This window comes from Acomys minous (assembly GCF_964271855.1).
Source record: "Acomys minous genome assembly, chromosome: 7".
In the NCBI taxonomy this organism is placed as follows: Eukaryota; Metazoa; Chordata; class Mammalia; order Rodentia; family Muridae; genus Acomys; species Acomys minous.
The window spans coordinates 79,878,161-79,895,187 of NC_140488.1; the positions used below are offsets into that span (position 1 = coordinate 79,878,161).

Here is a 17,027-nt window from a genome sequence, read left to right on the forward strand (position 1 = left end):
AAGCAGAGGTGCCAGAAAGGCATGAACTAGTCTTATGGAGCAAAGTGGTGATGGTGAGGTGGCATTGGTTAGGTTAGAAGAAGCCAAAAGGGTTAAACATAGAGAAGTGGGTGGTGGTGGTCTATGAACACAAAACAGAGCCTTGTGGTAGAGTCCCTTGTTTGACAAAGTTTTGCCAAATGGTAAGTGCAGCTGGTCTAAGAAAATACTCCCCCTCCCCCCAAAAAAAGAAAATACTCCCCACTATTTCAAAGGTCCCCTAGTATTGTTACAGGTGAAGTGAAAGCTGCGAGTGGAGCAGGGAACATTTGGTTAGCATTTTAAAGGCAGTGAAGATACACATCCAGCTAGAAGACAGAGAGGGAGACCCTATATAAGGTAGATAGGGAAGAGGGACACTCAGAAGCCTGAAAAATCCTTAAGGGCTTTTCCTCTTCTTCTTTTTTTTAAAGTCTTTAGGCCTACTCCTCTAATTTAGAGTTAATCAGCTTGAACAAAGACAGGATACTTGACTGGCTTGCAGCCATGGCTTCCTGATCATGCAGTCCATCAGCAAGGGACACTACTGGTGAGAGGAAAAGCATTGCAGGTCTTCAAGTTATCAAGCTAGGCTTTTTGTATTGGGTAAGGAAGAAATGAGCCATTTTACAAGTTTGACATCTTTAGTACTCAGCCATGGCCCCTATCCCTATCTGTTTGCCTATCAGGGAATCTATCTGACTCCTAGTCCTTCAGTCCCCATGGTCAGAGGTCACCCAAACTGCTGTTAGAGTCTTCATGGCACAGACCACTTAAACTGCTTCATAGCTGGCAAAAGGAGTGATTAAAAGAGGCAGTAGTTAGAGTACCTCAGAGGAGGGTCCATCTTAGGGGCCAAAATGAAACTTAACAGATGGCCAAGATCCAGAATATAAGGCAGCCATGTGATGAGACTGTGAATCCTTGGAGCACTGCTATGCAAGTGAGGTAACACAAAAGATGAGGCTATTAGTACTATTATAATTCTTACTGAAAGTGTACCTAAGAAAGTAATTGGGAAAGTTCTTCCTTTTATTAGAGGACAAAGACAGGCCCCAGAAAGAAACACACACACACACACACACACACACACACACACACACACACACACACACACACACACACCTTCAAGAACCTTCTGTATGCTTTGTTATAGGTGTTAGCAAGACTAATTTTGTTTTGTATCAGAGCCTAGCCGAATGATCGGCCAACCATGTAATCAGCTGTTTATTATGTCAGAATCCTGTATAAGGAATGAGTGCCTGGAAATTTCATGAAGGAAGTCAGTTAAAATCAGCATCTAGTTGACAACTCAAACAAGGAAATGTAATCCTGTTGGGTCCTTCTTATGAGATTGTCCAGAGATGTCCCAAGGACACCAGTCCTTGAATAATTTCTCCAAACCTGTGATTTGGGTGATTAGAGTGTAAAAAGACATAATGACATTTAAGAAGATAGGAGTGTGTGTGTATGTGTGTGCGTGTGTGTCTGTGTCTGTGTCTGTGTGTGCGTGTGTCTGTCTGTCTGTCTGTCTCTCTGTTTTTACTGCAGATAGAAACTACAGGGTTGAATGAGCCAAGGTCTTGCCTACGTATGGTCATCTAGAATGTCAATTACACCAGTTTGTACTTTTAACTATTGTATTAAATTTTTAAAATACCAAACACTTTAAAATAAACTCTTATTAGACATAACATGTCATCCAGTTTTTGTAATTGTTGATCTTTTTAAAAAGATTTATTTATTTATTATATATACAGTATTTTGCCTGTATGTACACCTGCACACTAGAAGATCTCATTATAGGTGTTTGTGAGCCACCATGTAGTTGCTGGAAATTGAACTCAGCACCTTTGGAAGAGCAGCCAGTGCCATCTCTCTAGCCCTTGTAATTGTTGATATTTAACCTTAGAAGTTTTAATACCATACATGTTGTCTCTAAGTCTCAACCTTCATGTACTTTAAATGTCTTACTCGGATTTTCATAACTTACAATAGCTTTTTAGCCTTCCATTCTGGAAACATCTAGACATCTTAATTTTCATATATAGAGACTGTTCTTTACTGAAACAAAGTCTGTGTTTATATTCTTCTAGCATTTCCTTTAATTTACCGATTTCCTTTAACTTCATGAGGCAGAATTGCATTACTAAATAAACGTAGTCACTGTGTGAAAAGAAAAGCCATGGTCTTAGCTCAAGGGAGCAGAGTCTATATGTAGTTGTCAGAATCAGTGTGAGGTCTCAGATAGCTTCTAGAGAGGCAGAGAGAAGAAAGTCAAGAATTATTTACTTTTAGTTTCAAACAGTTGTGGGCCCATCTGTCTCTCAGGGTTTCAAAAGAGACAAGAGAAGGGTAGGAGATACAGATGCTTTGAAGGATCCAAAGACTAGTCTGTCTCCAGGTGGAGACTTTCCAAATCGCTCTATGGAATGTCCCTCTTTCTTCACTTGCATCAGATTACACCCTGACCAGTGTGAAGTAACATCACTGTGGAGCCAAGCCTTAGATTGCTAAAGTAGTTTTAGTTTCTGTCCACAGGTCTCTAGTCACCAAATAGTCAAAATTGCTTTCTACAATATACAAACATTAGTCTGAGAAGGAGGACTATCTAAGGAGACCTTTCTTGCTTCAGAGAAGAAGAAAATAATATTATCAGCCCCATTACAGGATCAGGGAAAGGGTGGCAGCAGCTCAACAGCACCACCTTTGTATCTTTGTACTAGAGTGTTTTTTTAAACTATGGATATCTCTATATAAGAAAATTAATAATAGTAATCTGCGCTGAAAATAGTTTACCCATTGGGCCAATGCCTTTCCTTTTTTGGGATGTTTTCTTGTTTCCCTTTCTCCCAGCCTGACAAAAACAGGGTTTTTGGAGGACAATTGAGACAAACACTCATGAGTCTGAAGTCACAGAGCCAAATCCCATGCCCCAAGCCAGCTTTTTAGCAAGTTTAAACAACACAGGATAACCACAACCTATACATAATGATTGTTCTGTTTCTGCTGCCACTGCTTTTGCTCTAACAGCTCCAGTTTGGTGCCACAGAACAGATGAAGTTCTACTGTGGCACATCTGGGATAACTTAAAATAATTAGTAATCTTAAAAACAGAAGCATCTTCTTATTCTGGCCAGGATTTAGGTGGTCCCTCAGGAGGGAATAGTGCTGGGATTTCAATTGGACCTTTTCCATCAAAGAAAAAGAGAACCCATGACAGCAGTTCAGACCCGAGGCATATAGGGTGAGCATCTGCGGTCAAGGGAGAGAAAGAGGGCAGTGGTGGATAGACTGTGATGTGGGAGTATGGGGGAAGAGAAGGTGTGTATAGAGAAGCAGAGTGTGGGGAAAAGTTTGATAGAGAGAGTGCCCACTGGCCAGAAAAATAAATGTGTGAGAGAGTTTTGGGAACTAGGCTTAGATATTTGATATATAGAAATGGTAGAACAAAGGGAAGGGCATGAGTGGAAATAAACTTTCTCCACTCATGTTGCAATAAGGCTGATGGAAGTCATGGTCCCAGATGGGGTGCGGTCTCTGGGTTATATATCAGCCACAGTTCAGTCATAGTGAACTTGGAGAGTGGGATGACTCTTAGAAGGTTCAGGAAAGAATAAAACATGAGAATTGGAAAAGGCTCACAGCAAAGGAAGGGGCCTGGTCAGGCTGGATCTCTTAAGAAGCCCTTCCCAGGGTTCTGCACCAAATGTAAGAAATGAGTTGATGGAGGAAAATGAAAGAGTAGACTTGGCTCGATCTCAAAACAAGAGCAAACCTTATTTGTCTGAGAGTTTGGTGCCTCTAAACCCTGCGGCTTAGTATACAAGGGCTCAGGTGAGTGCACCTTGCAGGACCTGATAATCTGATGTTTGTGGTCGAGAGTAGGGAAGAAGGAGGTGCTGTTTGTAGTCCAGAAACTGCCTTTTGTTAAAATTGCAGGATGGGTCACTAAGTCAGATTGCCATGACTGACACCTCTTGATTCTATCGCTTGTGGTAGCGTTTGGGTACTTCCCAGGTTTCTTGAAGTCTTGGGCCTGTTTTTTTTAAACATATTTTATTAATTTATTTATATTACATCTCAATTGTTACCCATCCCTTGTATCCTCCCATTCCTCCCTCCCTCACCTGTTTTATGGCTCTAGTTTGGAGGGTTTTTTTTCCCCTCTTGTTTCTGTTTCCTTGTAACACCATACGATACTTAAGACAGTGTTAACCAAAAAAAAACAATTTAAAAATCTAAACTGAGGTTATGTTTCTGTACTTTAGAGTGGTAAAACATTAATACTATTTGGCTTTGATTAGTCACATATCATACTGAGTACAGGCATAATTTAACATTGTTTGCAACCTCTACAAAAATAGTGCAAGGATATAATACTAAAAATACTGCGTCGGGTAATGTTCATGAAAAGAGAATGAGAATCAACATAAATAACATCTACATGAAAATAGTTTACATATGCCACAAAACAATAGCAGAGACTATTAGAACAAACTTTGCCATGTATTTATATAAGTAACTCATTTGACATTCAACAACAAGATAGGTAAATTGGCAGTGAAGAGTAATAGAAAGCCAGATTTAGTGGCACATGTAATTCCAGCACTAAGTAAGCAGAGACAGGGAAATCACCATAACTTTCATGCCTGCTTATTTTATATAGCAAGTTCCAGGCTAACTAGGGAGAAATAGTGAAACCCAACTCAAAACAAATACAAAATAATAAAAATAAGAAAATAAAAAATAGAAAAGGACAGGACAGGACAATGCAGTACATATTTGTAACCAACCTGCAGGAGGCCTAGTCAGGATGATGACAAATAAAATATAGTGTCAAAAAACAAACCAAAGGAAAAAAATAGACATTATGACCTGAAATGAGTACTGAAACTCAGAATAAATAAAACAAACCCTGACAGAGGTGAAATGAGGAATAGACGATTATAGTTAAGGATTTTAACATTAACTTTCAGCTACTGATTTTTTTAAAAAATAGAAAAATAAGAATACAGGAATGTGGGGAAGCCCCTCCAGTCAATAACATCTGTTATATGTCTCCAACAACAGCAGAATGCATGTTTTCAAGCTCTGATCTAACATGTCAAAATAAACTATAGCCTTATCCTTACAAACAAGCCTCAACAACTTTAAAGGAATGGTAAACATGCAGATTGGACATTCTGACCACAGTGTCGTAAAACTAGACATTTATTACCGAAAGATAACAGCAAAAGTCTCCAGGCATTTTGTTATCAAAACATTCTATATAATCTCTGAGGCCTCAAAGAAAATGTAAAAACTTAAAAGGCTTTCTTGTTTGTAATTTAGCATGGAAAAATGTTGGAAATTGCCATTCCAACTTATATAAGAAGAAAAGAGGTAAGCAAGCAAAATTAACATATTTTCTTAAATCCATGAAAGAACTGAGTTTGACATCAAATTTGATGGGTCACATTCTGTGCTCTGGGGCAGATTTTGTTACCCATCCTCAGTAAGTCAGTTAAAATAATCATATTAACAGTGGAGAGTAAAAAAAAAAAAAGATTTATTCAATGTGGCCACATTTGGGAAGAGTTATTTTCTTAAATTCATCTTAAGGTCGTGAAATGAGATTAAAACTTAGAGAGTCAGAGATACACACATCTGAGCTGTTCTGGACAGCGTATAGCTCTGTTCACCATTGACTCATCATTGTCTGGATGTCAGTCTTGTCCTGTAAAGTGGTCTGACAAGTTATTAGACCTGTGTGAAATCTCTTCTTGAGTGATACATCTTCCATAGTGTTGGTGCCTTTTCCTTCTACCAACATGAGATTCCTAGGGAAATTCTTATTTCTTTTGGGATCCGTTATTTGAATAGTCTGATGGTCAGATTGAGAGACAAAGATGTCTCTTTAGAATATCTTGATTTTTGCTAGGCATTAACAATATCATGAAATAAAACACTTGCCCCTCATATGAAGGGATATACATAGCTTTAAAAGAGTCACAGTTTACCAAAGCACAAATCTATGAGCAGAAACTTCAAGTAAGAATTAATACAACAGTAAAAAGATTGATCTTTAATTGAAGAACTGCTGGAGCCTCGGTGTAGACAAATTTAGGAGTTACAAGAAGTACTTCAAGACTTGTACCATATGTGACTATGGTATTCTTTTTGGTATATTATCTTGTTATGTCCTTTTAAAAAGACATACTTATACTTTGCTCCTATCTCACATTCCTCTGTTATCATTTACTCCTTTTGGTTACCTTCCCATTAAATATTGCCCCTTCATCTTTATCATATTGATGTATGTGCACATATTGTTTTGTTTTCAAGACAGGGTTCCTCTGTGTAGCCTTGACTGTCATGGACTCGCTTCATAGACCAGGCTGGCCTCGAACTCACAGGAATCCGCCTGCTCTGCCTCCCTGAGTGCTGGGATTACAGCCATGCACCACCATGCCTGGCTCATGCACACATTTTTAATCTAGATTCCTCATATGAGATTTTTTTTTCTTGTCCTCATCTCTCTCTCTCTCTCTCTCTCTCTCTCTCTCTCTCTCTCTCTCTCTCTCTCTCTCTCATACACACACACACACACACACACACACACACACACACACACATACACACATTCTATTCTGCTAGCCCCCCTTAGAGCTTCCTCCTCATAGTCTCATTTCTACATTCACAAACATACAAATCTATGTCCAAAATATTAAAAATATATTTGTCTTTCTGAATCTTATTTATTTTGCCTAATTGAGTCATGATCTCCAGTTCTTTTCCTTCAAATTACATGATTTTGTTCCTCTTTGGACTTAATAAAACTCTATTGTGTGTGCCACATCTTTTAGTCATTAATCTGTTGATAAGCATAAAGAGTAGTTTCAGAATTAGGTAGAGTCTTTGTGAGCCAAATGCTAATGGGATTAATATCCTTCCCCCCCATTCTCACTGATCCTCTTCCTCTTTCCAACAAATATCTCCCTTTACTTTCATGTCTTTCCTCCATCTCTCTGCCTCTGTCTCTGTTTCTCTGTGTCTCTGTCTCTCTCTGTCTCTCTCTCTGTCTCTGTCTGTCTGTCTGTCTGTCTGTCTCTCTCTCTCTCTCTCTCTCTCTCTCTCTCTCTCTCTCTCTCTCTCTCTCTCTCTCTCTGTGTGTGTGTGTGTGTGTGTGTGTGTGTGTGTGTGTCCCTATGACTTTCATTAGGGTTGCTCAGGAACATGGGTGAGAGTTTGTTTACAGGAAAATGGGAACCTTACCAGTGGCTATACTGTTGAAAGAAATGTCTTCCCCTCTCCCTAGCAAACATTTAGTGTATACAAATCCTTCCATAAGCTTCTTCCAAGATGATATAGGCTCTTGACGAAGCCTAATGTTGTGCATGTAATCACATCTGTGAATTCTGGAGTACAGCATCCATGTCTGTGTCCTGCCAGGAAGTCAGAGTTCCATTCTTTCCAACCTTCCTTTCATCACATTCCCTAAGTATTGGAGGGGATGACATTGATGTTGCATTTGGGACTCAGCATTTAACAATCCTTATTCTTAGCACCTTGACCAATTGAATTTGTGCAGTTCCTGATGGCCACTGCAAAAAGAAGCTTCTCTGACAAAAGCTCACAGCAGCACTGATCTATAGGCATAAACAGTTATTTAGAAGACAATGTGATGGCAATTTCATCGCCATTTATAAAAACAATAGAAGCTTTTTCCCACAAAGGGCTCATGGCCTCCTTAGCCACAGGCTTTTGACTAGGTTTATAGTACCATACATAAACTCCCATCCACAGAATGGGCCTTAACTCTGATCAGATGGGCTGGTTTTTATGCCAAAGGGAGGCAGGATGCTGGTTCCACTTTTGTTTGTAACATCTAAAATTGATGAAGTAGTTATCTGTAAAAATTAGTTTTGTGCCTTTTCCTTCATCTAGAGAGAGAAAGAGAGAGGGAGGATAGAGAATGAGAGAGAGAGAGAGAGAGAGAGAGAGAGAGAGAGAGAGAGAGAGAGAGAGAACCGATACATTTAAGAACTGTGATTTAACCAAGTTCCTAGCGCTGCACACAGTAATCTGGTAATGTTACCTCTTAGTAAGAAGAGTGGGGAGTGGTAAGCATTTTAATTCAGACTAAACCCGAGGATGAGTAGATGAAGAAGTTCATTGATAAGACAGCAAGATTTTCTTAAGATTTAGGAAAGATGACAGAGAGCTCATTCTAGTATGAAGGGTTCCCCTGCTCATCCTCTTCTTCACTCTACCGAGAATGGAGTGGTATAGTGTAGCCCTAAAGAAAGGAAAATATGAAAGGTTTCATTTGGGAAGAGAAAGTAAAAAAAAAAAAAAAAAACAGCCTAGAGGAGGGTGAGCTAGTGAGTTGAAGCTGGGATTTCTCTGGCCCCTTTGTGGTCCATAGGAATGTCTGTCTATTGCTCAGCGCACTTATCTTAGTGACCTAGTGAGCACTGTAGTAGAGTATGTGAGGACATACTGAGAGCATGCTTTAGCCTTACCAGATGCCTATCTGTCAATCAGCCCTTCTAGGACTTCCCTGTGACAGCCCCCCTCCTCTTGCTGGGATCACTCCCAGAATGTCACTGGTAAGATAACACAGTCAAGGGAGGGAGAAGGAGGGCCGACTAAAAATAGCCAACCAGAATAAATCAGCCTAGGGACCAATGCCTAGTCTTTCCAGTGGGAACGGAGGGTCCACACAGCTCCAGCCTGGGATGGTAGTGGCTCTCTGAGGAAGCTCCACCAGGACCTGTGTGCTTCACAGAGGGGCTAGAACTGCAACTCTCCGTTCAGCACAGGCTCAAGTGGAAGTCCTGTAAGTACCTCAAACCTAACTTCAGCTCTATCCGGGACGCCTAAGTCCTGTTCTTCTTGTTGGGGCCAGCAACTGGGAGTGCTTAGAAGGTAGAAAGGGAAGAACCTTTAGAGGGGAAAAGGGATATCATGTAATCGTACTGCCTTATTAGTCCCAAACTGTGTCTGTAATTTTTTTCTTACTTTGTTTTGGTTTCAATTTTAAAGTACTACTACTACTACTACTACTACTACTACTACTAATACTAATAATAATAATAATAATAATAATAATAATAATAATAATAATAGTTTTTTGAGAAAGGGTTTCTCTGTGAAGTCTTGGCTGTCCTGGACTCACTTTGTAGACCAGGCTTGCCTCAAACTCAAAGCAATTCACCAGCCTCTGCCTCCCGGGTGCTGGGATTAAAGGCGTGCGCCACCATGCCCGGCCTATTTTTATTTTTAAAAATATATTATTTGTTTGATTTTGTTGTTGGTGGTGGTTGTTCTGGTAGTGCTTTTTGATACAGAGTCTCACTGTACAGTACAGCATAGTCTGGTCTTGAACTTCTTCAAACTAGAAATCTTGCCTTAGGCTTTTTAGTTCAAGAATTACAGGCATGTGTGGCTGCTCTTATTTATTCAGAATATGTATGGGTACCTGCAGTAGAGTGGACTTAAGCGCATAGGGACAAGAGTTTCTCAAGCTGAAATAAAGAAGGTGAAACTTAAAAGAGCCTAGTGATGTCCTACGGAATCTTCTAGCTCTCACAGAAACCAAACTCCCCTATAAGAGTTCTTACTCTGGATTCACAGATTCTAAGGCAGCCTTAGATAAAATATAAAGGGTTTAAAAAATGTGGAAAAAATAAGCAATTACATTTTGTCTCTGAATGACATTTCACTAAAATTTGACATTTTTTTTTCTAAGACGAATGTAGGCACCAAGTAGTGGTAGTGCTACAAGTTTGTATGACTTGGTCACCAGAATAAATCACAAGTATATTATATTACAATGTGGCAGAGGTCCTGAAATTACATTGAGCATCAACCACCACTTAAAAATTATTAATAGATCTTGTTGTTTACTATATCATACAATTTTCAAAATGCTTTGATAGCAACATTTCAAGAGAGTTGGCTCTTTAATTGTATATATTTCACTTTATGTACTAAAAGCACAATGAAAAAGACCAACAGACTTTTATTTCACTATTATCAGTGCTACAAAGGAAATCTTTAAAATGACTGCACTATGGGGATTAAAAAAGAAACTCTTTGTTCATAGGATACATATACTGACTTTGATGAACAATCTAGAGCAAGGTGAATTTGCACATTAGGCTAGTTGGATTTTATTGTCATTATCTAATTGAGCCATGGCTTCATTTCTCTCTAGAAGCTCATTATAATGTAGACTGTACTGTGGCCTATTGTGTGACCTAGGTAAGAACTTCAGCACTGGGACCACCAGACCCAAGTCCCCAAATGAAATGATGAGGAAATCCTCCCCATGGAGTGTCAGGAGAAAGGAAATGTAAATGAAACCTCCATTACAAAAGTCCTTGGAATTCAATATGATGCTCAAAAGCTAAAAGCTGCAATGTAACTTAAATATGAAATAAGAGAGAGGAATTCAGGTCTGTTTCATGTTGTAATTTAAAAAAAGGTGGATGGAAAGTACAGAAATCTAGACTTTATTTCGAGCTCTGGTAGAATGCATCTGGTTGATGTAAGGCACTTCACAAATGTTTTAACTTCCAAGCTCTAGTTTCTACCATTTTCAAAATGAGGGTATTATTTATGCAACTGTGTGGAATATCTTTGAAAAGTACAGGGTTATAGATACAGTCTGTGTTTGAGATAACAAGATAATTCGCAATAACAGTGATGTAACATTAGAAAAGTTCCTGGTACCCACTAAGCTTTGAATTCCTCATCTCTAAGGTTAAGAAATTAACTTATCTAAAAGATCCATTCAAGCTGTGGGTTCTTAAAATATTAAGTAGGGAGCAATAGTCATAGAAAACCACAACATATATACTATAGTTGTTTTTTTTTCTATATATACTATCATTCTGTAGTTGACCAAAAAAATCCATGAAGAAATAGAAGGCATAGAAAGAAGATAATTTATAGAAGTAATTATTTCTCCTAACAGCTGCATGAAGCATGTGCTATTATTTGTGCCTATAGATGAGGAAATTTAACCACAAAACAAATCATAGAAATCAATAATCAAGGCCAGAAGTGGTGGTGAAAGTTTTTTTTTCTATTTTATACTGTTAGGTAAATAGCTAGCAAATCCATTCTCTGCTCCTGTAAGCTGTATCATCACTCTTTTAATAGTTTCTTTACTGTGAAAAATTTTTAATTTTATATAATTATATTTACCATTTTTTGTAGTTATTTACCATGCTATTGAATTTTTTTTTTTTTAGAAAATCATTGTCAATGCCAATTTCTTGAAGTGTTAGTCATATTTCCTTTTAGCAGTTTCAGACTTTCCACTTTGAATTGATTTTTATATAGGTTGAGAGATATGGATCTATCTTTATGCTGCTGCATGTGGATATATAGTTTTCCATCACCAAACGTTTAACAGGTTGTATTTTCTGTGATTTAATTTTTTTACACCTTTGCTAAGAATCAGATGGCTGTAGTTGTGTGGATTTATTTCTAGGCCTTCTGTTCTGTTGGTTTATGTGTCTGGTTTTGTGCCAGTACCACACAGATATTTTTACTGTGGCTCTGTGGTATAATTTAAAATCAGCCTTTGATACTTGTAGTATAGGTGGTTTTACCCAGGATTACTTTGGTTATTTGGGGTTTACTGCACTTCAGTATCAATTTTAGGATCACACTCTTTGTTTCTGTGAGGAATGTTGCTGGAATTTTGTTTGGGACTGAATTGAATCTGTAAATTGGTTGCTTTTCTTTCTTTCTTTCTTTCTTTCTTTCTTTCTTTCTTTCTTTCTTTTTTGTAATGTGGCCATTTTTACAATACTAATTCTTCCTATTCAAATTATCTGAGCTATTTACATCTTCTGCTCTCTTAGTTTTTTGTTCAGTTATAAATTTTTACTAAAAATGACTCATCTATCAAAAGTTTATTCCAAGGTATCCTTTGAAGCAATTGTAAATGAGATGGTTTCCTGGCTTCTTTCTCAACATGTTCATTATCAGCACATAGGAAGGATGTTTTATATGTCAATATTGTATCTTCCTACCTCACTGAAAATATTTATCAGTTCTGAGAGTTTTTGTTTTTGTTTATTTTTTTGTAAAATCTTTAAGGTCTCTTACATATAGTATCATACGGTCTGAAAACACAAATAAGTTGGCTTCTTCCTGTACAGATAAGTTGATTTCTGCCTTTTTAAAATTTGTGTTCTTTTTCTTTATACTATTGGCAAAGCTGAGACTTCAAGGAACACATTTATCAAATTAGAGAAAAATGATCCTTTGTACCTTTTTTTAAAAATGGAAATTCTTTGATATTTCTCCTATTTAGCATAACACTGGCTATAGATTTGCCATATCTGTTCATTATTATATTAAGTTATATTCTTTCTCTTCCTGTTTTTTCAGAGTATTTATTATGAAGGTATGTTGGACTTTGTCTCAAGTGTTATTAGATTCTATTGACTTGATAGAAAAAATCCTTTATGAATCTATCAGTCTATGTTTGTATTTCTTTTATTTTCCCTTTCTTTCTTTTCTTTCTTTTCTTTCTTTCTTTCTTTCTTTCTTTCTTTCTTTCTTTCTTTTTCAAGGGTTTCTCTATCCTGGACTCCCTTTGTAGACCAGGCTGGCCTTGAACTCACAGAGATCCGCCTGCCTTTGCCTCCCGAGTGCTGGGATTAAAGGTGTGCACCACCACCATCTGGCTGGCTCCTTTCTATTTCTTATAACCTCTCGGTCTACTCTTTACTCTGATCTTCTTTTGCCTTCCATGATGCTTACCTCTTTTTTGAATCAGAAATCAGATTATTTCTCTCAGATTCCTGAAGACTGAGGAGAGTGCTATTTGTCCCTATTCTGCCATCTTCCAATCCAATCTGACCTAGATGTCCTTAAAAATAACAAAAGTGAAGCTTAATCCAATGAGCTATTGAGAACCAGGCTTGGGCATATTTTAAGCAATTACTCTAATGATTGTCATTAACTGCTCTGCAGTGATAAAGAAGTTCATACAGAGAGATTAAGAATATCCTTCAGTCACACACTTACTACCTATTAAATTCATGATTAAAACTTGAGGACTCCAGACCTGTTTTACCACTATCCCCACATGACCTCTCTGCAACGGGGCAAAACTGATACCTGTAGTAGTGAGTGAATTATCATGGCCAGACTTGATACCCTATGAGCATATACAGGGGAAGGTAATCCCCCTCAGGAACAGTCATAGGGGAGGGGAATAAGGGGAAAATGGGAGGGAGGGAAGAATGGGAGGATACAAGGGATGGGATAACCATTGAGATGTAACAAGAATAAATTAATAAAGGAAAATAAATAAATAAATAAATAAATAAATAAATAAATAAAAACAAAATTAAAAAGAAAACATTGTTAGGGACTGGAGGCCCAGCCACTAAAGAGGCTGAGGCAGGAGGATTGCAAGTTCAAAGCAAATATTGCCTCAAAATTAAAAGCATAAAAAGAGTGCTAGGGATATAGCTTAGTGATAGAGCAATAGCATATGTGCAAAGCTGTATGATCCATCCCCAGTACTTAAAAGAAGAAAATAAAGCAAAGAGAACTTATTAAGTGGTTTAGTATAAATCACACTTGGTTTCTTTGTCTGTTTGATTTCGGTTTGTTGGCTTGTTTGTTTTTTCCTCGACAGGGGCTCTCTGTGTAACAGTCCTGGCTGTTCTGGTACTAGCTCTGTAAACCAGGCTGGCCTCAAACTCACAGAGATCTAGCTGCCTCTACCTCCTGAGTACAAATCAAAGGCATGTGATTAAAGGTGTGCACTACCACAGCAGGCCACATTTGTGTTTTTATGTTATCCTTTTAGACGCAACGCAGGAAAGATATTGGAAAGGGAAACTAGTTATGAGATTACCATAACAGTTGAGACAAAAAAAAACAGTGGAGGTAAAATATTAGAATGGGTATGAAACTGAGGAGAAGAGATGCTCTGGAGGACTCTCTAAGGTGTAAAAGCCACCAGAGCTGATGAGATTGAATGGGAGTAGTAGTAAGAGGTAGTGGAGTAATATGTCCTGGAGATGCTAAGGAGCTGACATCTAGATTAAGTTTCATGCTGCTAATGGTTCTAGTAATAAGTACCTGTAGAAACTCAATAAATATATGCCTGGAACTGAAAAAAAAAACCCTGAGGATGTGGGGTGTAACAGATTAATAGTCATTAGAATAAAGGTGAGGGCTAGAGCTCTGAGACTGAAATGAAGAGGATGGAGGAGAAAACAGGGGCGCATAAATATTGCAGTGAAGAACTCTGAGGATAAATATCAGCTCCTTAAAAAGCTGATAAGGTTTTAAAAGATGAAACATTCTATAAAGACACATACTTCGGAAAAGTTTGCAAAGTGAGCAGAGGGTGACAAAGATGCTTGGCCAGCATGCACGAACCCCTGGGTTCAATCGTAATAACACACACACACACACACACACACACACACACACACACACGGTAGGAAATAAAAGAAATGAGGAAAGAAAAGATTTTCAAGATGCCCAGTAGATGTAGTCACAAAGATTATCCTTTTAAGTGTTTTTCCAGATTGAGGGTGGATAGAGCCACACTGCCTAGAGAAGTAAATAGGAAGTGGGTATGTAGAGAGTAGGTATCTGTTTGGATATGATTGGTAAAGAAGCGTGAGGGAGAAAAGGGCTTTCCTTACTAAGTGAGTTGAGGGAGTGCAGCTAGTGTGAAGAGGTTGAAAATGTAATGCAGTTCACCTCGGAGGCATCTACGTAGGTTATCTTTATCCTAGTTGCCCCACAAAGCATGGTCTACTATTTCTGTCTCTTAGCTGAAGAGACTACATCACATGAGGGTGCCTTGTTATGATCTTGGAGAGTTGAGTTACAAACTTAGGTCTGTCTGATTCCCATAATCCTATTTACACTGGGCCCCAAGAACAAATGAGCAATCAGATCATATACAGAGCTGGTGCTGGCAGGTGAGGACAGGGCTAAGGTTGAGGGTGACCTCACCCATCCACCTCATAATATTCTTTGAAGAGGTATGTACCTGAGGCTCCTATTCAACAAAGAGGAGTTGGGGAGCTAGTGAATAAATGGAGGGAGGTGTGGGGCCCTGAGACTGAGGCTGGAGAATATGGGGAAGTAGAGAGACCTGAGCTTTGGAAACTGCCAGCTCGTCCTGATGACATTACAACTAAGGTGAGAGAACTTCACGTCGAGAACCTAGACAGAGACCAGCACCGCTAGGGTTTAAGCTGAGTCAAAGCTCTAGACTACATTTGACAGTGAATGGGATAAGGCTTGAGTCAAAAGACAAGGAAGCAGAAGGTTCTGAGGAGGTGTTAGCACGCGAAGACACCCTTGGTCTGAAGTAGTCCCAAAGGGAGAAGCTACTCGTCGCTATAGAGAACCTGCTCTTAAGACATGCGGTTTCTGCCATCTGCTTGTCTTCCTTTTAATTATATTCTTTGTGATGCCATGTTTTCATTTCATCAGCATCCTTTCTCCCAGAACCCCTTGAGGGCTTAGTCTGAAAGGCACTTAAGATAGGGATATTTATTTGGTTGTGATGAGGAGATGGGAAGAAGTTGACACTCATCTAAAATGCCAAGAGGTGGAGTTGCAAGCTTACCCCCCTGAGACTGTTATTAGAAAGCCCATGAACAACAACAGCTTGAGACCAAAACTCTTGTTCTATTATTGATCTGCTAACTGCCAGGCCTATGATAACTCATTAATGTCACAGTTTCAATGAAGGAAGATACATCTCCCAAGTCTCCAGCTGTGAGGATGCCCTATTATCAATGGTGAAATATCAAGTGGCTATAGGGTCCTTGCCATATACTTCATTCACTAATGGCCCAAGATAAGTAAGAATGTGTATGTTTGTAGATGAATTCTAATTATGATCTCTAAGTACTCAGGGAAATCTTCACAGAGGAGTTTCAGGAGCAGGCAGAACAGTATATGCTAAGTCACCAAGCTGTGAAATGACATGACTATTTTAACAGCCATCTTGATTCCTAAAATAAAATTGAAACTGAGAAACAGGACACCCATGGATAAGTACCCTAATGGTGAAGGTCAGAGAGTAGACATAGAGCCTGGCATTCTAGACTTGACAGGGCCACTTAGTCTCTCTCCCTTTTTTGTTACCCACAGATCTGGAACTTCCTCTTCCTCATAATGAAAATAGTACTGTCCCAATAAGCCAGAATGAACATCATGGACATCGCCAAAATATTCTCTCTTCTGCAGCCTGAGAGGGAGGAGGAGGACACTGACACAGGGGAGAAGCAGGCTCTCAATCAAGCTGTATATGACAATGACTCTTGCACCCTGGACCGCCTTCTACGTCAGGAACGCTATAAACGGTTCATCAACAGCAGGAGTGGCTGGGGTATACCTGGAACACCATTGCGTTTGGCGGCTTCTTATGGTCACTTGAATTGTGTGAAGGTCCTCCTGGAACATGGTGCTGATGTTGATAGCTTGGATGTCAAAGCACAAACACCACTTTTCACTGCTGTTAGTCATGGTCATCTGGAATGTGTGCGCATGCTTTTAGAAGCTGGCGCCTGTCCTAGTGGTAGCATCTACAACAATTGCTCTCCTGTTCTCACTGCCTCTCGTGATGGTGCCTTTGCTATCTTACAGGAGCTCTTAGGGCATGGCGCAGAGGCCAATGTCAAGGCTAAACTACCAGTCTGGGCATCAAACATAGCTTCATGTTCTGGCCCCCTCTATTTGGCTGCAGTCTATGGGCACCTCGACTGCTTCCGCCTGCTTTTGCTCTATGGAGCAGATCCTGATTACAACTGCACTGACCAGGGCCTCTTAGGTCGCGTTCCACAGCCTCGCACACTCCTTGAAATTTGCCTTCATCATAATTGTGACCCAGAGTATATCCAGCTTTTAATAGATTTTGGAGCTAACATCTACCTTCCATCTCTCCCTTTGGATCAAACTGCCCAAGATATTAAAGGCGTCCAATTGCTATTACAAGCCCGAGGTGAGTGGTG

At 39.1% G+C, this 17,027-nt stretch overlaps 2 protein-coding genes across 5 annotated transcripts in view; one reads left to right on the forward strand and one right to left on the reverse strand.

The window, feature by feature from the left end:
- Positions 1–17,027, reverse strand: part of ZC3H12B (zinc finger CCCH-type containing 12B) — a 372,224-nt gene that overhangs the window by 341,830 nt on the left and 13,367 nt on the right. The window lies entirely within an intron of this gene.
- ASB12 (ankyrin repeat and SOCS box containing 12) overlaps positions 1–17,027 on the forward strand; it is a 60,037-nt gene that overhangs the window by 42,424 nt on the left and 586 nt on the right. For 2 of the 4 annotated variants that reach the window (XM_084789897.1, XM_084789895.1), the window contains one exon: positions 16,168–17,017. In XM_084789897.1, coding sequence (XP_084646023.1) covers positions 16,222–17,017 — 796 coding nt within the window. In that variant the 5' untranslated portion in view covers positions 16,168–16,221. Of the gene's footprint in view, positions 1–8,708; positions 8,843–14,746; positions 15,205–16,167; positions 17,018–17,027 lie in introns of those variants that run through there. The other 2 variants (XM_084789894.1, XM_084789896.1) reach the window with 2 other exon arrangements.